Source organism: Drosophila erecta, unplaced genomic scaffold (genome assembly GCF_003286155.1).
Source record: "Drosophila erecta strain 14021-0224.00,06,07 unplaced genomic scaffold, DereRS2 tig00000219-arrow-pilon, whole genome shotgun sequence".
In the NCBI taxonomy this organism is placed as follows: Eukaryota; Metazoa; Arthropoda; class Insecta; order Diptera; family Drosophilidae; genus Drosophila; species Drosophila erecta.
Genome location: NW_020825213.1, coordinates 1,714,076 through 1,736,068, shown reverse-complemented (window position 1 = coordinate 1,736,068; position 21,993 = coordinate 1,714,076). Strand labels below are relative to the sequence as shown.

At 34.8% G+C, this 21,993-nt stretch overlaps 1 protein-coding gene across 1 annotated transcript in view; it reads right to left on the bottom strand.

Annotated features, from left to right (window-relative positions):
• Positions 1 to 15,163, bottom strand: part of LOC6541564 (sarcoplasmic calcium-binding protein, beta chain) — a 32,316-nt gene extending 17,153 nt beyond the window's left edge. Inside the window, exons 1-4 of the mRNA XM_001970887.3 lie at positions 15,099 to 15,163; positions 14,852 to 14,948; positions 4,402 to 4,568; positions 1,068 to 1,148 (exon numbers count right to left, since the gene is read on the bottom strand). Of these exons, the coding sequence (XP_001970923.1) occupies positions 1,068 to 1,148; positions 4,402 to 4,568; positions 14,852 to 14,903 (300 nt within the window). The 5' untranslated portion in view covers positions 14,904 to 14,948; positions 15,099 to 15,163. The remainder of the gene's footprint in view (positions 1 to 1,067; positions 1,149 to 4,401; positions 4,569 to 14,851; positions 14,949 to 15,098) is intronic.
• Positions 15,164 to 21,993: the final 6,830 nt, after the last annotated feature.

The window sequence follows — 21,993 nt, the reverse complement described above, 5'->3', positions numbered from 1 at the left end:
AGAGCAGTCTAGGCATCTTAACGAGTCACACGGGATTTGCAGCAGACCGCCAACGACTTTTGAGTAATCTAGGACGATCAATAAAGAGCACTTCGCTCATAATCTGAACGACGGTAATTTATTGTCGTCAATATATATTACCGAGGACGGCAGCAGCGGTCAGTTTAATAAGCGATTTCCGATCAGCACCAGATCGTGATGCCCGCCCGCCAATGGCAGCCACGTCAACAGACGACACATACACCAAGCGACCGTCCAGGAGCTTCCGCGGGAAGTCGAACTTCATAATTTGTAATCCTTATACAGCAATAGGAGTAAACATTTATTCTCCATATGTATACTTCAACTGTCAGGTCTCGCAGCCGCCAGCACCACCCTTCAGTTATTGCCAACATTGGAGACACAATTAGTCAGCTTTCGTTATTTATGCAAATCAGCTGCGGGAGCATCTAAGCTCTCCCTTCTTGCGCTCTCTCTGTTTCTAGTACTCTCGCACCTACACCTTTGGATTAGCGTTCTGCTGTTCGCAATGCAATAAATTCAACTCTCTTTCGTACCCTATGCATGCGCGCATCGCTGCAGAAAAATTGCATTTTCATTGCTCGAAAATAGCTAAGAAAAAAGTTTATTAGCTTAACATAAACAATTCGCTACGATGCCCACGAAAAAGAAGGTTTTGCCAAAATGTTAATGTAAGTTAGCATGTATTCAGACTGTCTCCAGCATTATGCCAGTTTTATTAAGAAATGGTTACTAAAAAATAACTTAACTGTACATAAGGGTGATCAAAAAAACTTTTGGAGCTATCACATGTAATATTCGCACACTAGAGCTCATAGGATGCAAAGTATTGCAACAATTTCACAACAATCGTGTACCCAAAAATTAATACTAACATTTTCAATAAACAATCAACGTCCAAACGGATGTGGATGTAGATAGAGAAACTGACAAAAATATATGTATATGTTAATTAATAGGGCCGGACGTTCATCTTTCTAGGACTAAGGTATTAACATTAAAATTTTGATTAAAATTAATCTTGGAGTTAAGGATGAATGTCTTACCTGTGGAAATTCTTCGTACTTTTTACCCACACATGTTTTTTTTACAGCATCCTTAAACTCTTGATTGGATATTTTGCCATCCTAAAAAATATTTAAAATTAAAATACAGTATATATTGTTATTTATATTAACTATGTTATACATATTTAACAGCTATTTAAGCAATCCATTTTTTCAATGACATTAATTAAACTCGGGTTGCATTAGTTTTTTGTTTTAACTCTTATTTAAGCGACGAAGCCGCAAATCGTTTCCATTGTGCACTATTCGTGAGTTTTTATAAAAATGATATTTAAATAATACTTTAGGCAATATGGAACTAAAATTATGGAAATCTTCTAACAAATATGTATATATTAATTGTATTTTTATTGTATTAGATACCCGCTACTCAGTTAGTGGGAATGGAGAAGTTTAAACATTTTATCAGCATATAAATAAAATAACACATTTGTTACATCCCTTCAGCTCCAAAATTCCCTGCCCGGAATTTGACTCGATAATGTTCGAAAAAACAAAAATAAATTTCACAGATTCTTCCAGCGCAGTTTCGAACACAGAAGTCAAGCCGAATTCTGACGGAGCTCAGCCGCTCGAACTTCATAGTTGTTGTTTTTTTTTTGAGAGAAAGATGAGAGGGGACAAAATCAGAGCCATGAAAAAAATGTAAAGTATAGATTTCTGAATATCCTTTAAATATTTATATATTCTTAAGTTTATATTTAATTTATATTTGTTGATTTAACATTTCGTAAGAAATAAACCGGTCGCTATAGACGACGACAATGAATCTGTGTTAAATTATTTGCCCTATCTAATTATAATTACAAGGGATCTTTATGGTCGAAAATATCCTGGCACGCGCCTATCAGAATTTTCAGGAATTCCTCGGGATTTCTTCGGGAAAACACCTTGCTTTTTTTTCCATATTCCTCGGGAATTCCTGGGGCTATTCCAGAGGTCTTCCTGGGCAACTTCGAATTCCTCCTCGCCACGAACGAGGAGTACGGAAATTCCACGCCGCTTTGTATGGACAATTCCTTAAGGAATCCTTAGGGTATTCTTAGAGAATCCTTTAGGATTGGTACTGAAGAGAATGTATTGTAATCTTGACAAAATATGGCCATCACTTTACAAGATTACAGACTTTAAATCTATATTATTTTTGATCAATCCCCCACGATGTAAAATCTCTGATTTGGCATTGCCTTAATATTAGTTTGGAAAATATCTCCCTTCCGCCTTTTTGTCTTTTGAATTTCGCGGCTATGTACAAAGCGCTACAGAGCTAATATCTGGCAATACTTTACATAATTTGAAAGGTCTTGACATAACCTACAAAACGAAGCTATGCATGATTAGTTTGGATATTGCGTTCAACAGTTATAGACGTGTAAACATGGAGTTCACTAACGCCGAAATTCGCGCTATTTTAAAGTTTTCCTTCGTTAAAGGCAAATCCGCTAGAGAAACGTTCCGTGAGATTAACGATCTACGATGTCGTAGATTACGTATGTAGATGAAGTATTAGTAATCATCAATGATCGAGCTGCCCAGGTACAAATCGACAATGGAACCGCCTCTTGAAGGCGTGTTACGAATTTTATTATCTTCGACGATCGCGCCATAATCAATGAGACTCTTTTCCCCAATCACAGCCCAAAAAGGTCCCCTGCAGAGCGTTCCTTCAATAAACATCACTCTCAGCCAAGAAATTTAGAGTTTCCCTTACCTTCACCGGTTGGAGTCCACCGCTTGGAGTCCATCCAGAAGATTGAAGAGGATGCCAGCATTCGCCACTTTCTGAGAAAAGTGGCTTCTTAATAAAATACCCAATAATATAAGCATATCTCTACATTTAGAATAAAACCTAATTTTATAATTTATATACCTTATATGGTCGCGAATTTCTTATTTACTGCCTGGCAAGCTTCTGACTAAAATAATTTACCCTCTGCATGGGTAAATTAATATCAAGAAGTAGAACATGATTCTTCATGTTCGCACAACACAGATCTAAACGGAACTGGTACTAAGAAGAAAATAATCTGTGAACTACTGGATGGCAAGTTTGAATACATTAAAACATTTGAAGACATAAGAAACCAATTGACTCTTTAAAAAAGTGGGGTAGTCCATCATAAGTACTCCCGTACTTAATAGCGCGAGAAGACATGATAAATACCTTTAGACACCTTTTGACACAAAAAAAATGTATGTTAGTAGCCGATTAGGAAAACTACTTACTAATTACTTAATTTAAATAAACTTTAAGGTACACCAAGAAAGAATGTGGAAATCCTTAGGCCATTTCCTTCCGTCACTCATGCTCGTAAAGTACAAGGATATACTATACTCGTTGAAAATTATGTAACAGGTAGAAAAAAACGTTTTCGACTATATAAAGTGTAGATATTCTCGATCAGCATTAATAGCCGAGTCGATCTGGCCATGTCCGTCCCTATTACCGTCGAGATATGAGGAACTTAAAACCTAGAAAGTTGAGATTAGGCATGCAGAATCCAGACACGTAGACGCAGCGCAAGTCTACAACCTCCCAAAACTGCCCCTCCCACTCTTTTAAAAAACGTTTTTTTTTATTTCTTATTTTATTGTCTGGCTTGCCCATATCTGTCTGTACGCCAAAAATAGTTTTACTGCGCCCTTTCTAAGGCCTACAAACTACCCAAAACTGTCATGCCCAAGCTTTTGAACAATTTTTTTAGAATTTCTAGCGAAATGTTAAAATTTTTTGTTCGTACCTTAAATAGCTGAGTGACGGGTATCTGATAGGCAAGAACAATAATAAAATAAAAAATTCAAAAAAATTAGCTTGATAGGTTGGGCGTTTTTTACCATATCGAAACAAATTTACAACACCAATAAAAAAGAAACAATATTTTAATGTATTTTTCAAAAGTGTGGACAGTTTTGTGCGGTTTGAGTACGTTACAGTGGGCGTGGCAGCAGCAGGCTAGATTCTTCCGTTACGTATATGTATCTGGAATCTACATGTCAAGTCTCAACTTTCAAGCTTATATAGTTTCTGAGATCTCATCGTTCATACGAACGAACAGACGGGCTGACAAACTGACGGACGGATATTGATACTGATAAATAATATATAATATATATGTACACTGTACGGTCGGAAACCCTTCCTTCTACCTGTTAGATAATTTTACTGTACAGGTAAAGGGTATAAAAATGTTTTAAAAATTTGATTTGTGTCTTGTTTAATGTTTACAATAAATGGTCTTACGATAAGTGGCGGAGGGTGCAAACGTATTTCATAATATTGATATCGATTACAACGGAATATATTTAAAAATACCTTATCATCGTCAGCAATAGCAGATATTTCTTCCCATAAATTTGTCATAAGCTTTTTATAATCATCCAATCGAGCAGTGCTGCAATCACCTTTTCCTTCAACGACACATGCTCTTACTGCCATGCAGAGAAAATCATTTTGGTCGAGAAATCCATTGTTGTCAATATCTAAAAAAAAAAGAGAATCACCGTAGTATTCTTATTATATACTGAAAATAATTTAACATGTTATAAATAAATCAAAAAAGAACGGTATAGTCACCGACAGATACCCCTTACTTAGCTAGTAAACGTGCAAACGAGTAATATTATTGTATTTCTGGCATATCGATACAAATTGTGGAAAAGCACTATTAAAATAAAAAAAAAATTTAACATTTTTCAAAAGTGTGGGCATGACAGTTTCCGCCGGTTTGTGGGCATAAGTGTTTGTGGCAAAGTGTTTTTTTCAAATCGATGGAAATTTACAAGACTAATAAAAAAATGAAAAAAAGTCAAAACATTTTTTAAAAGTATGGGCGTGGCAGTTTTGGGTATTTGTGGGCTTTAGAGTGGGCATGGCAATATGAGTAAACAAACTGTCAATTTCTATCAATTCTTTCTAACGCGTATAAACCGCCCAAAATGCCACGGCCACACTTTTTGAAAATTTTTTGTTTTTTTCGTTTTATTATTTGTTTTGCCAATTTCTATCTTTAAACCAAGAACAATTTGGCCACGCCCCTTCTAATGCACATAAGCCGCACAAAACAGGTACCCCCACACTTTTGAAACGTTTATAAATATTTTTTCTCGTTTTGTAATTGTTTCTCCTAATTTTTATCGATATGTCAGAATAATGTTGAAATTTCTCGTTTGCACTTCTACTAGCTGGGTAACGGTTATCTGAAATTCGGGGAACTTGACTATAGCGTCCCCTCCTGTTCGTTATAAAATAATACAATAATTATGCAATTAATAAAAAATGAACTTTAGAAATCGATATTTTTTTATTATTATTTGAAGACATTAATAGTACATTTAATTGTTAATTGTTTCAGAAAAATAAAATAAAAATTTTTCTCATTGTGTATTTTTTGGTGATCATGTTGTACATGCAAGTATGCTTTGTTATCCGTAACATTCAGAGTAGAAACATATTGATCTTCTGTTCACTTAAAAGAAACAGTGGTAGTATAGGCAGACGAATCTTTGACAACAGTTGATCATTTTAACAATAGATAATTTTGATGGAGGCTTATAGAATATCAGGCGAACAATTTACCAGCTTTTAGTCTGTAAATCCATCAGTTGGCTCTTGAGATATAAGATTGCGTAAGCTTTTAAGCGTGATGAATGCTGTATAGCTTTTCGAGAGAATTGGTCTGCTTTAGAATTACAAGAACAGATTCGTTTACGTAAACATGAACCATTTTATGGTTCCTTTAACACATTTTATGAAATTGTTTGTAATCTTATTGATGGGCTACCAGTAAGCTTTGCCAAAGACAAGTTAGTTGAATTAGTATACGGAAATTTGCAGATAGACATTTTGCGTTTTGAAAATTGTACCATATTAGAAAATAATTTAGATCAAGTGATCGTTAAGTCAAATTACAAAGTACTGGAGCAAACACAAGGAATTGTTTCCAAATTTTGAGAAACATGGTAAACGTAGTAATTTAGCATAGTATTGACATCGGCTATAGTAAGCCCGTAAAACAAATAAGCCATAACGTGAGTCCATCTGATGCTCGCGAAAGTTGACTGAACACTTAAGCTCTGACGCTCGAAAACTTTATGACGCTTCAAAGAAAGACGTCTGCAGCAGGGTATTCTTGATGGCCTTCCAAAAGCAAATTTTTGTTTTAAAATGGATCTGTCTGAAAGATACTTATTGGTAGATCAAGCTCACCGTAGAAGCGAAAATGACAGATTGTACCGTCCCGGGGAGAGCGTTATATAAGTTTACGGTCATACCACTTAGTCTTTATAATGCTCCATCGACAATTCACTTCTCATGGATGAGACGTTATATACGTAATTGTGTTTTTGGCTATATCGCCTCCAAATATTTTAGGGAGCTGGAGTGATAACATTTTCAAGAAGCTGATATCGCTATCAGACAATTTGGGGGTACCTCATCGAATTTCTTAATTTTTTATGGCAAGGAATCACAAACGACTATGTCTATATATAAGGAAACCGTGCAGTTTTTTAAGGTAAACAGTTTCAAAAGAGACTTGCACAAGGCATCCAAACAGAACTTTAGTACAGCAAAGAATTGATGTCGGGTTCCGAGTATATAAGCACGCTGAAGATCGTAGAGCAGGGAGCTTTCGTTTAAAGTGGGACAAAACATTAAACTTGACCTAGAATAACTCTGTTCAGAGTGAGGGAACATAAAAATTGGGCAATAGATCGTTCATTGCCGGATTTGATGTTGCCTTAGTATTTTCAAAATATAACGAGGACGGGTAAGAATTGAATTTACGCTAAGTAATCAACTGTTTTCGTCACGTTCTGGTCACTACGAGTTGCAACGGCTAGCTTAGAGAGTTTGTTCCACCAAATTTATGATTTGTGTGATTGTCCGACCAAGAAAAAGACCGCGTTATTGACTTATGTCAGCTCTCTCGTCGTTCTGCGTCGTCCTCGACAATGGAGCCCGTGCCCCGTAAATCAGGTAAAGCATATTATGGTAGCGAGGCCGGAAGGTATGGCGTCCGTGTGTTATGACCGATCCTGTTACAGGACACCAACCAATGACTCCACAATCCCTTTCTGACCACGTCAGGTCCTTGCCACCTCCTCCTGCAGTATCCTCACCATGTGGATCTCCACGTTGCACTACTCACTCACTTGCGGTGATTATATTTGTACTTTTGCTCCTGACGCGGTTTATCACTTGGCGCGACCTAACGTACTGATTCCTTACTGACGTGTACGCGTTCTCGCTGACTGATTTCTCACTGACTGGTTTCTTACTGAATGGTTCCAAGATCCATTGTTTACCGTTTGAAGTGGCTGTCCTTGACACCTACTGCATTCAACCCTCTTCGCGGTTGCTAGGGGGAATTCTAAAAATCCTCACAGTAATAAGGAAATTATAAAAGTGCTGTTAGTCCTGTGCGAACTGGATCTGACAACGGTTAAAATTGCCTCAAACGCGGTAAAATTCAATAGAGCACTTAAATATTTATTTGTTTGGTAGAAAGTCAACGAAGCATTGTTTTTTTTTTATTATTATACCCGTTTCTCGTAGAGTAAAAGGCTATACTAGATTCGTTGAAAAGTATGGAACAGGCAGAAGAATGCGTTTCCGACCATATAAAGTATTTTTATTGTTGATCCGGATCAATAGCCGAGTCGATCTGACCATGTCCATCGGTCCGTCCGTACCTTAGAAACAATTTTAAATTGTTTTCTTTTTTTTATATAGCATTTACAAGCATTCTATCTTGTTTTGTTTACATGCTCACGGATAATTCCTCTGAAAATGCAGCCCAAGTCTCAGACTATTTTAAGCTGTAGGTGCCCCGAGGTGTCAGCCTCATGGTTGCCTATTATCAGCGCACGGTGGAATACTTGAAACTTAAGATTTGTGAAGATATTTGCTTTGGCCATGTCTGTCTATGCATGTTAGAGAATACGTGCGATGTTTGTAAACCGACTAAAGCTCCGTATAACACATAACAATTGCCAATTGGACAGAAAAGTATGTCGTTCAGGATTTTCAAAAGTTATATACAGACATATAGGTTTATAATTTTTGTAGGTACTATTGGTTATGTCCGTTAAAGACAGCGAATTTTTAGAGTTTCTTACCAAGCATACTTCCAGGGCTCTATATTCTCCTCAACGCTACGGAGGTGGATAATCATTTCTTGTTGAATAAAGGAATTGGATATTCGGCTTACAAAGATTTGATCAATTATACTAGTGACTATAGATTGTTGAAGAACTTATATCCTTTGCGTTTATGGGAGTTAGTAGCGAACGAAAAATGAAAACTTACATAGAATAGTCGATTTGCTTCGTTTTGCATATAAACTGGGATTTTCGACTACTCGAATCTTCCCGTTCCCACATATAGGCTATTAGGATAGCGCCGAAGTCTGGAAGGATCCCGTTAGGTGATTTGAAAACACAAAACAGTCAAATAGACGCGACCGAGTTCTTGCACGAGTACGCACGAAAAGCTGCGGCCGATCGCAAAGTCAAAACAGAAAATTCCATACGACGGGTTTTTTATCCCCGTTACTCGTACATTAAAAGGGTATACTAGATTCATTGAAAAGTATGTAACAGGCAAAGGAAACGTTTCCGACCATATAAGGTATATATATTCTTGATCAGGATCAATAGCCGAGTCGATCTGGCCATGTCCGCCTGTCCGTCTGTCTGTCCGTATGAACGCCTCGATATTAGAAACTACAAAAGCTAGAATGTTGAGATTAAGCATGCAGCTTTCAGAGACATAGACGCAGTGCAAACTTGTTTCCAAATGTTGCCACGCCTACTCTAACGCCCACAAACCACACAAGAGTGTCACGACACACTTTTAAAATATGTTATGACATTTTTTCATTTTTTAATATATCTTCTAAATTTTAATCGATTTGCCGAAAAACTTTTTGCTACGCACACTCTACCGCCCACAAACCGGCCAAAAATGCCATACCAACATTTTTGAAAAATTTGATATTTTTCACTTTTTTAGTTGTCTTTATTTCTATCGATTTGCGGAAAAACTTTTTGCCACACTCACTGTACCACCCACAAAACGCTCAAGATGGTCACAGCTGACCTTTTAATAAAATTTGTTTCATTTTTTAATTTTATTTAATTTAATTTTTACCGATATTCCAGAAAATTATGAAATTTCTCCATCGTATTTCAACTAGCTGATAGTCGGGGAAATCGACTATAGCATTCTATATTGTTTTAAAAAAATATACGACGCCTTTTATAAAGATCGGCAACGGGAAAAAATCACAGATCGCGATGGAACTTTTAATCAAACTTCTCCTTGGTTTTAAGTTACGCGATGCGAGATACGCAAGCACCACCCACTAATTAATTATTAAAATATAGCTCAACTGAGTTGGTAGTGGTAGAGTTACCCCTTTTTAAAAATGGGTGCCTAAACGAAAGGGTAAGCCATATTTTAGGACCACTTGAATTTTGGTTTACAAAAACAAAAATAAATACTTTTTTATCGGCACCCAAAATTAAACGAAAATGGTTTTAACTATAATTTTTGTTAACGAAATTAATTAGTCCGCTATTAATACTTTATTTTTTATTCACTGTGCACTTTACTTTATATCTTTACAATTTAGAAGTCGCTGGTTGAAAGAATGGGCTAAGAAAAATTCTTAATCGCTAGAGAAATTGTGAACGGGCGATCCCGAGAGCTTTAAACAGACTATTGGAAGTAAGGGATAAGTTCGATAGTTTAGAGCTGCGATTACTTTGTGGAGAAAAATATATATCAATTGTAAAAGTAAAATCACAGATTAATGTAAATAATAATGTAAATCATGTCAAAAGTAAATAGTTAAGCAAAACTTCGAACTAAAACGGCACTTAATTTAAAACTTGATTTAAATTGATTTATCCTTATACAAATTTAGCTAAGCAATAAAAACAATGACTATATCGTAAAAGTGAAATCAAAGTATGGTAAATAATAATGTAAAAATTTTAAAAAAGGCAAAATGGAAATTTAAAAGTTTAAATATAATAGTTAAATAAAACTTCGACTTAAAACAACACACGTACAAAATTACCTAAACAGATCACACTTACACCGTTACAAAAGATCTTTTGGACGTGGATGAAATAATGTAAGTGCACTTATTACCATTTACCATTTAAAAAAATCAATCAGAATCAATTATTTTATGTGAAGTTAAATTAAGTGTTAATGTGAGGTAACAAATTAAAAAAAAAGTAAAGACAGTATTTTTGCAGAGAAAATAAGTTAAAACCAAGGTAACAATGAAATAAAGTAAAATCAAAAACATTATTTCTAGCTACATAATATATTACAATTTTAGTCATTAGACTATCCCGCTCACAGTTTTGCGCTTATACTCCTAACGAGAATATTAGTACTGATTAAAAGAAAAATGAATATGGAGAAAATAAATAAGTTAAAGAATAGAACAAAATATTAATACGCAATAAAAAAAATATATATGTATAAATAACCAAAAAATAAAACATATTGAAATATTTTGAATATTTAAAAAAAAAAAAATTGTTGTTTAGTTTTTGCTTATTTTTTATGTTTTATTGTTTATGTTTTTTACGTTTTATTGATTTAATTGAATTTTTTTAATGTTTTTTAATACAACTATAATTAATTAAATTTAATAATGTAATATACATATAATTAATAAGGGATACCCTTGAAGAAAATAAATGAATTTTGTAAAACTTAGCAACTAAACAAATTATAATTATATGTAAACTTTATACTTAAACTCTGTATACTCTTAAACTCTTTTTCACTTTATACTTATGTAAATACCTTTCTTATTATTATTAATTTATACAAAATATTTATTGATATATGAATGATATGATTCATAACTTATAACTATACGAATTGAAGTTAATTAAATTGTCTGATACTGAAACATGAAACAATAAAGTTAAATAATTGGGAGTCATGCCTCGAACAGGAGGAGAGAGAATGAAGTAGTTGTCCGATCTGCTCAGTAAGACTACACGGCTACTCTAGGGCCATCTCTCAATGTAGGGTATTAAGAAAAGATACATTTGGTTTTTGTTTAAGATTTATTAACTTTCGAGCGAGTAGCTCAAGGATTAATTGGAGCGAGTACGTCTGGCAACTCAGACACTGCTTTCATCGAAATAGCCAACAAATTTATAGCTTACAAATTTATAGACTACAATGTAAAACACGCTTGGTGGGAGCTCCTAGGAGCTGCGAAAGAGGCAAGTGTTGCAGGAAGTCATTGCAAACGGCCGGTACCAAATATTAGCAGCGGGAGAGCCAACATTTTACGAACGATACTCTCTTTGAAAAATAACTAATCATGATCCTTAAACCAAGAAAACGACCAGCTGGGGTGGACTCCTATAGACCAATCAGCCTTCTTCCCTCCCTCGGAAAAATTGTGGAGGCTGTTGTCAAGGCGATCCCAATTTGATTTCCGGAACATCTACATTAATACAGAGAAATGTGCAAATGTCACATTTAACAACCGGACAAAAACTGCGTTGGTGTCTCACTTAATGCAAGAGTTATAAATCATATGACCCATTACAAATACCTTAGTGTCATTCTATATAGAAGATTAAACTTTGGAAGACATGGCACCTCTGTACAGCAGGCATTCAAGTCCAAGATTGCAAAATTATGATCTCAAGATAACAAAAATCGGAGACAAAATCCAGGAAGTGGCCAAAAAATACCAGAAGAGACTGGATTTACATCCCAACAGCCTAGCAAGGCGTCTAGGCAACACGGCTCTACGAGTTGCAGATCCCAGGACAAGAATGAGGAGAAGACTCAAAACCAACTTGAAGACCTTCCAGACCGGGTTTTGACTTAACGCGTACGAACAAAATTCCCTATAATTTTATCTCTATTAGCGTTAATACAAATTAACTCTATGTAAATAGAAAAAAACAGCATGAAATGCGCACTTCAAGTTACAATACTTCGTGGAATAAACTGCTGGAAATGCAGGAATAATTGAAGAACGTAAAATATAACTGGAATAATAAGTATTGTCTTGAAGGCTTTATCAAAACTATATTCGTACTCGTCAAATATATATTGAAATATTAATATACATACATATGTATATATATTAAAATATATTATGAACCACACAGACCCACTCCAACGCCTTCAAACCGCCTAAAATAAACTTGCGCTGCGGCTGTCTCTGGAAGCCGCATGCATAATCTCAACATTCTAACTTTTGCAGTTCCTGAGGTCGAGGCGTTCATACGGACAGACAGGCGGACATGGCCGAACGACTCGGCATTTCAAGAATATATATATTATATGTCCTTTATATGGTCGGAAACATTTTCTTCTAGCTGTTACATAGTTTTCAAGGAATGTAGAATACCCTTTTACTCTACGAGTAACGGGTATAATTATAAATATCCATTTAATCCCAAAATCATATATACTTTCATTATTATAATTAATTTTCCTAAAATACTAAATCCTTCGTCGGTCATAAGAACCGTGACGCCATATTTTGTGGTCATAATGACTGCGAGAATCGCATTTACATAAATGGTAAATAATACTTTGTCTGTGATCTAAAAATTAGGCATTAAACATTATATTCATGGGAGTTATGCACAGACTGGAGAAAGAGAAGATTAAGTAGTTGACCGCTTCATATTTTTGGAATTTTTTTTTATTTTTTGCTAACTTCTTCTCAGTGAGTGTCATCTACCAATGTAAGGTATCCTCTTTAGCTTATCACCTTGATTGATCCGTACGTCCGCAAGTGTTGTTATCTAAGATATAATAACTTGCGAGTCCATGGATTATTTGGATCCCCAGCATCCAGCGGAACCATCACGCGTGACCATCAGTTCGTGTGGCAAGTTAAACGCTACACAGTTTTCAAAGGAATAATAAGGTAGCAAGGCTTGGCTTGAGTATTCATGGAAATGTTCTTGTTTTTTAGGTCGGAGTTTCATTTTAAAGCATTTAAGAAACAGAAATAATATTAATAATTAACAAAGCTTATGAATTAGGACAATTTGGAGATTTTGTTTGAACTTTTGCAAATCGGTGGAAAAAAATAATCCATCCGTCGCTGACTCAAAATATTACTTTCTCCATGCTTTTGACGTGGAATATTGTGAAGTAATGCAAATAGATCCAAACGAAATTGGACAATCAATGGAAACAAATGTATCATGCATAAAATAATATTTCTGATAATGCTTTAGAACGCTGGCAGTATCATTAGTTACTGTCAAAGTATGAACATCAATTTTGTTCTATTGTATGTTTTGTTACTCTTCGCGAAAAATATTATCAATAAGTCTGATAAAGAAAGAACAATTTGGCTTCCTTTGTTAGACCTGTTATATACATTCCAAAAATTTTAATACATACAAAAACTTTAAGAGTAGCGTCTATAATTATTAAATTGATTAGTAATTCTGATTAATAATATATGTACATATATGTGCACTCTAACGGACGGAAACGTTTTCTTCTAACTTGTATACTATTTTATTTTATAGGTCGAGAATAAAAAAGTGCAAAACCTTTGCACAATCATGTGACCAGATTTGCGTACAACCTTAATTTTCAACTGCTCAGAAAAAATTAAGCAACATTCGCTAGATCGTACTCTACATATGTACATAATATACATATATACATTTATATGAATATATCTATTGGTAGGGATATCATTGACAACGCGTTTTATTTTGTCGTTAGTTTTCGGACGGACGGATTTGCTTCCTATTTACTTTTGATGATAAATTGTTCTTCTGCAGTATTCAATATTTTTTTTTAATATATTTAAGTTTGTCGCCGGTTAGAGAGTTGCAGGTTTAAGTCGCAATACCACTCTGACGCAAGAAAAAGTCAGATCTTGTAACGTAATCATTCACATATAAAGTTGCTGGAAAGGATCAAGCACAGTTTAACTTTAAATAAAACCTGGAAAATACATGATATTAGTCTTGCATCCAGGTTTCACAGCCTATCTGGCCTTACTCTATGTGACCGCATTTACGTAACAATAATCATTATTCGATTACATTACATAATGTGGCGAAACATTTAAATTGCCTGACTATCGATCGTTAAATGAAACCGATCCGCGCAAAGTTAAATGTTGATGTCTCCAGTTATGTTATTTATGTTCCCCAATTTTTGCGCTCGCAAGCTGGATCAGCTCATCCAATTACTCTTGCAATAATTATACAAAAATGTATACCAAATTAGAAGACACCGTGATATAAAACAACGAAACATTGATTTCTTTTCTATTTTGTTTAAATAATTTTCAACTATATAATATAGTCGTCCGAATTTAATAAAATTAAAATAAAAATGTATTTATTTTTAAAAAACTGGTGTATGCTAATTTACAGCACCTTATTATAAAGAACAACGAAAATATTTTTCCATTTCCTTTTTCTTATCCATTTTACTGTTAAATATTAATATAATATAATCATCAAATTTCCCTTACATTAAAGCCGAAATTTTGAAAAAAAGTGTATACAAAATAAGAAATCTTTATGATGAGCGATAATGAATTAAAAAAAAATTAAATGAATTTGAATAATTTATCATTTAGGCTCCACAGGATAGATCCGATATAAGAATGCGTGTAATGGATTTATGTTTTAACTCCTATTTTTAATGAATTATAGGTAGTTTTTAAGACATTTTAATTCATTAAGAGATATAACCTAAAGCCTTTTCTACTCACCATACATATACCGAACGACAAAATCGACACGGTTATCCCAGGAATAAGCCATTATGACGGTATTTGTTTTGAGCTTATCCTCATAAAATTTATATAGCTAGAAATAGTATATATATGCACACCATTAGTATATATATGGTTCTATATCTAAACTATATCTGAACTATAAATAAATTACATTTTTGTATTATCTATAAATAGTGATTTAAGGTAAAAAGTTCTTGAATAGTAAATATGAGCTGCTTACCTTCGGAATAGCTTACTTCAGACTAACTAAATTTGCTAAACCTTTTGCCAAAAGTCGTACACTTTGGCAACATTATTTTCATTGTATGTATCTAAACATTATATATGCATACGTGTATTGTATAGAAAGCGCATAAGTATATATATGTTCCCTTTCAAAGGGTATTATATTTTTAATTAAGAGTTTCCAATGTAATAAAGGTAATTATTCGATCAAATAAGATATATTTTGTAGTCACAATCAATAATCATTTAGTTTTCATCTACCAGTTATGATCGATTAACCAATTTTTATGATATTTGTTTAACTGAATGTGCAAATAGATAATATCCTAATTAACTATAAATAATATATATTTTAAATGAACAACTCACCCATATTTAATTTTGTAATTAAACAAAAATTATATCTCTTATTAGTAAAATATATCATAACCATTTAACATTTAAATTATGTTAATTAATTGAAATGACTAATTATAGATAAATATTAACTATTTTCGCAAGTTTATACGCAAGTATATTTTTATAGTAGGTAAATTCACAAGTATATATTTATAGTACATGCATAACCTATTATAAAGCACACATTTTTACAAAACTCACACTAGTTATTTTTGGTATTATTTACATATACAGATATAGAGATGCAATATTCAACATTCAAATGTTTTAAGTCGTAATGTTTATGGGAATGGACGTCTATAATTGTCGAATCCTATTAAGTAATACTATTAAAATTATTAATTTATTAAAATAAAATTTAAAATTAATTTTTTTATATACTTTTAAAATTTACTGTTATATTTATTTTATTTATATATTTTTGTATTTATTTATATACATATATAAAACATTTAATTATATACACGTATATTCCATCATATTTATTACTATTATATGTAATATATGTATTATTACCTATTATATGTAATATATAAATAGGTAATATAATTATATATAATCGAAAAATATATATAAATAAAACATTTATGATTATATTATTTCTTAATTTATATTGTTATTACTATTTTTATTATACTCTTTACTCGTAGAGTAAAAGGGTGTACTAGATTCGTTGAAAAGTATGTAACAGGAAAAGCAGGCGTTACCGACCATATACATATATATTATATATTCTTGATCAGGATCAATAGCCGAGTCGATCTGTCCATGTCCGTCTTTCCGTCCGTCTGACCGTCCATATGAACGTCGATATCTCAGGAACTATAAAAGCTAGAAAGTTGAGCATGCAGCTTCCAGAGACATATACGTATAGACGCAGCGCAAGGTTGTTTCCAAATGTTGCCACGGCCACTCTTAATATCACAAACCGCTCAAAACTGCTAGACCCACACTTTTGAAAAATGTGATATTATTTCATTTTTTAATATATCTTGAAAATTTCTAGAGATTTGCCTTTTTCCCACGCCGACTTTTATGCTATGACAGTTATGTGAGGCTTATACATAACTGTCATAGTTTTGAAAAAATTTAATTTAATTTTTTTTTTCGCAATTTTAGCAGAAAATGTATTCCAAAAATTATGAAATTTCTCGTTCGCAATTCCACGAGCTGAGTAACCGGTATCTGATAGTCGCGGAACTCGATTGTTATTATTATTATTCTAATGTCTTTGGCCAAACCTTATTATTTGTTATGCCCGTTTGTCATAGAGCAATAGGTTTACAAGATTCGTTAAAAAAAAATGTAATAGGTGTAAAAATATAACACGTATATTAACCACAAACACCTATTGACGAGGTAATATTATCAACACAACAACTGAAAATTAGCCCAAAACCAAGGGATAGTTTGATGTAAAGTTCCATCGCGATGTGTGACTTTTCCCGTCGTCCGAAGTTGGACAAGAGCTGCCAATCTGAGCTGATCTTTGAAAAGGCGTCGCATATGTCGCATATGTATAAACTCCGGGTTGCGCGTTTTTTTGTTTTTCAAAAAAATCAAGATAGAATGCTACAGTCGAGTTCCCCTACTATCAGATACCCGTTACTCAGCTAGTGGAAGTGAGAACGAGAAATTTCATAATTTTCTGGAATATAGGTAAAAATTGCGAATAAAATTTACATTTTTTTTTTCAAAAATGTGGTCGTGGCAAAACGTTTTTCGGCAAATCGATCTTGCAAGACTAATAAAAAAGTGAAAATATCACTATTTTCTTTTAGTGTGGCCGTGACAGTTTTGGGCGCTTTCTGTGCGTTAGAGTGGGCGTGGCAACATTTGGAAATAAACTAGCGGCATGTCTACACGTGTATTTCTCTGGAATCTACATGTTAATCAACTTTCTGGATTTTATAGTTCCCAAAATCTTGACATTGATACGGATGGACAGACATGGCCAGATCGTTTCGTTTAGTGATCCTGACCAATATACTACATATGACTACATATACATATAGTGACGTTTTTGTGCCACCAAAACCGGCCAATTTCATTAATTCCATGAACAATAAAGCACTTAATTGGTTCCCGTACTGTATGCCCTCTGCTCAGTATGCGTTTTGATAAACAAATCCTTTGGCAACGATAAACAAATTCTTTGGCAGCGGCACTTAGCCATTCATGTAAACAAATCCCAAAGCCTAACCTAAGCAGTTTTGCCTGCTCTATCTGAGGCTTCTCCTCAACTTAAGAATCCAAGAGCAATGCTCTCCCAAAATACATAAACATATTTCTTACGCACAGAGGCTTTTCCTCAATTTCACTTACATTTAATTTTCAATCTTAAGCTGAGCATCAAACAATAAAGGAAAACAATCGGTCTCGATACTTTAATCGTCTTTTTATTTGGAAAAAACTTTGATTTCAGCGTTGTACTAAGTTTGTATACAAAACGGTTCATTTAATAGATTCAAGGCAATTTGCTGTAGCCTTTTATTTGTAACTGGCGCAGTCGGTCATGATAGTGTTAAAATCTATTTAATCGCTATCTAAAAACACCACGCTTTTAGACACCCATGCGACGGTCAATATCGTGTTAAGTTTTAATTAGAACCTCAACAATAACGCGAAACCGTGTAACGGTCAATATCGCGTTAAGTTTTGATTGGAACCTCGGCAGTAGCGCAAAACCGTGTAACGCAGTGTCAACAAAAAACATGAATATAATATCAGGAAGACGCTATTGAATTTGTGAGAGGCTGTAAATCCAATTGGTTACCTCATAACCCCATGAACAAGCAATGGTGCAACCCATGTGAAAATCAAAATCTATCTTAAGAGCAAAAATTAAAAATAAGAATTATAAATCAATTAGTGAAGAGACAAAAAAAAATCAAATAAGATACATACAAACTATGATCCGTAAAACAACAAATAAAAATAAAAAGAAATTAAATAAATAAAATAAAATAAAACAAAAAATAAGAATATTAAATTAACTTGAGAACGGGAATGCAGCTTTCCAGACTTGGACTGTTTAACCCCAAATTACTAAACTACGACAGGCTTGAGAATGTAAACAGCCCACATATTTTGAACATTAAAACATCTACTTGGATCAATTACAATGATAATCAATTATTAATCATATCCCACATACCCATTAACTTTTCATTAATAAACACAATCAAAATAATCCCTTACCCAGACTCTAACGGCTATCAGCTAGAATACACAGACCCACAATCATATTTTGAAAACGAAAATAAAGTTTACAATAACGAAAATAAACAATGAGTGTATCACCATATCATTAAGCATTTAAAACCAATTTGTAATTTTGAGTCAGTTCACACAGATGAAATAATAAAATACATAGAACCAAACACAATTATAACCTGGAATTTAACCCAAACAAGTCTTAAACAAAACTGCCAAAATCCAATTAATAATATAAAAATAGAAGGAAACAAAATGATAAGAGTGACTCAATGTAAAATAGAAATCAATAGTATAAATTTAAGTGAAAATCTCTTAAAACCAGAAATAGATTTGACCCCATTATACAAGTTAGCACACGCAACGAAGATATTGCGAAATTGCCAAGTTGCAGACCGTACGGAAAGGCCCGCACGCGAAAGACAGAAACTGCTGAATACGCAGTCCGTGGTGCAGTGCTCGATACTCTGCCGGATCACGCCGACAACAAGTGGCCGTCGTCAAGCTGGCGCAAAGTCGCTGACACGACACCTAATCGACCGCGCAGTCGAGAATCCGAAACTCCGCCGAAGAACAGCGAAATATTTAGGTTTACAACAATTTGCAACAATCGTTGCAACAATTGTGAACTTAGAGTAACAATAAAGAATAAAGATAAATCAAATAATTGGCGCCCGAACACCCACGGCAGTGCACAGCAGAAAAACAGCAGTGCAGAAACAACAGTGCAAAATAGCACAACAATACGACAAAAAACAAGGGAGCTGCAGGGAATGCCCTCGCCCCCCTCCGAAGGAAACTGAACAAGGCGCAAGAGAGCTGTACCCCTGGGAGTACCCCTCACCCTCGACCGAGGGAAAGGGAAGTTGATCGCTGGGAGCTGAGGGAATACCCTCGCCCCCCTCCGAGGGAGAATACAGCCGGCAGCAGACAATTTCAATAATAACTAATTCGAAGGAATTAAAAAAAAAAAATAAAAATAAAAACAGTAAGTGTAATTGGTGACTCTTCCCAAATCTGTGAGAGGATAAAATTGAGTATAGAGGGGTGCGAAAATAAAAATAAAGTGCAAAATATTAATGAAAAAGATTCCACCTAATATCTGGTTCGTGCGTTACACTGGCAAAAATTAGTGAAAAACAATAAAAAATTTCCAAGTTTAAAAAATAATAATTTGCAATTATTTTCATACACCGTTCTGTTAGTTTTCCGTTCTGTTTTTTTCCGTTCTCGTTTTTCTAGTAACCAGTCGAATTTTCTCACAATTACCCACAACAGACCATTTTTACCTTGCTACACAGGGAAGAGAATGACAATAGTCTAAACTATTTTTTTTTACAAATATAAACAGAAAAATGTATACAAGGTTTTCGTAAGCGAAGAAATTTGTTTCTTCTGCACATAAACTCATGCCCAGAGACGACAATAGCGACTCGTCAGAGGAAGACATAATTCTGAAGTATATAAATCTGCTAGCAACAAGGGTAAAGAAACCCGAAGCGGACTTAGAAGAGAGAGCAACAACAAGAAGGGCCATACACAGTAAGCCATTAAAGAAAAGTGCGTTAGATTTTGCAATCGCGGGAAGTACTCAACAAAAAATGGAGCACGACCAAATCGCTAGTATGCAGGCAGCCATCAGCGCCGCCTTAGATCGACAAAAGATGCAGTTTGACAAAAATTGGAAACGATCAGGAGGGAGTTGAAATTATTAAAAAAAAAACACGCCTCAAGTGGAGGCATTCAAAGAAATCACCATCCTATCAGGAGTGGACTGTTGTGAGCCCCTAGATATAATAAAATCTGTCCTGGAACTCGAAGGGAAACAGGAAACTTACGTTTCTTGGAGGCAGGCTGTAATGGCGGCCTACAAGGTATTCGAGCCTTATAATGGCAGCAGCCGACATTATCAGGACGTCGCAATTCTCAGAAATATAGTAAGGGGGCCCAGCGGCAGTGGTATTAGCCTCATTTAATACAGTATTAAACTTTGATGCCATACTGGCGCGCCTCGACTTTACATATGCGGACAAAACCCCGACACATGTAATTACGCAGGAACTGAGCCTTTCAAGGCAAGGGGATTTGCTGTTACTCAGGTATTACGATGAAGTAGAAAAGAAATGAACAATTCTAACAAACAAAATCGTAATGAATCAAGACGCGGCCGCAGCGGCTGTTTTAAATGAACAGTTCCGAAACGACGCGCTGCATGCGTTCGTGTCAGGTCTAAAAAAATCACTGAAAGTAGCTGGCCCAACCTCGGGATCTGCCAACAGCCTTAGCCCTGGCCCAAGAGGCCGAATCAAGCAATGATAGGAGTGTGTTCGCGGCTAGTTTCGCCAGGCATAGCGAAGAAAATATTTACAAACCAAACACTCAACGACCATTCGGATGGAGAAATCCATCACATTCATATAACTATGAGCAGGGTCAGATTAAAAAAAAATATCCATTTAATAAAAACTCAAAGGGGAGGAAACCATCAAACCGGCTCGCTTAGGCAGCAGTCTCGTCCGTATGTGGGAAACACCCAGAGCCAGCCGCCCCCACCCGAACCAATGTAGGTTGATAACTCATCTCGGTTCAGACAGCCTACTACTTGGCAAAGGGGCCACCCCACACGGACTGAACAAAAAATTAACTATATGCCAGAACAGAGGTCAGAAGAGGAAGAATATAACCAGATGGCACAAGAGAGGGTTGAACAAATAGAAGACGACTTCGACACAGACGACGTCTGCAATTTTTTAGGGTAAAATCCCTGCTCCCGTATATCACTCGTACGTTAGCAGGGAGGGATATCAAATTACCTATGGATACTGGCACTTCAAAAAATTACATAGCACCATGCGGCAGTAGAAAAACCATTTTGCGTTAGGTCAATTCATGGCCATACAGAAATAGAACAAATTTCTCTGTTTAATGTACAGTCACATTTTTAAATACCTAAATTTTTATACTTAAAGTTCTTAAGGACTTTGATGGAATCGTCGGGCTTGACTTACTTAAATGCAAGACTCGACCTTACCAAAAATATACTAGAGACTAGTAATAGAGTAGAAAAAAATCCAATTCTCCAAAACCGAAAACGTTAACTTCATCCAAATAGACGACAAAGACGTCCCACCGGCAATAAAAGCCGCTTTTGACAATATGATAGCAAAAAATTGTAGGGCCTTCGCCGACACAGATGAAGCCTTACCATACAACATAAATACAATGGCAACCATAAAAACAGACGGAGAGCCGGTATACTCTAAATCATACCCGCA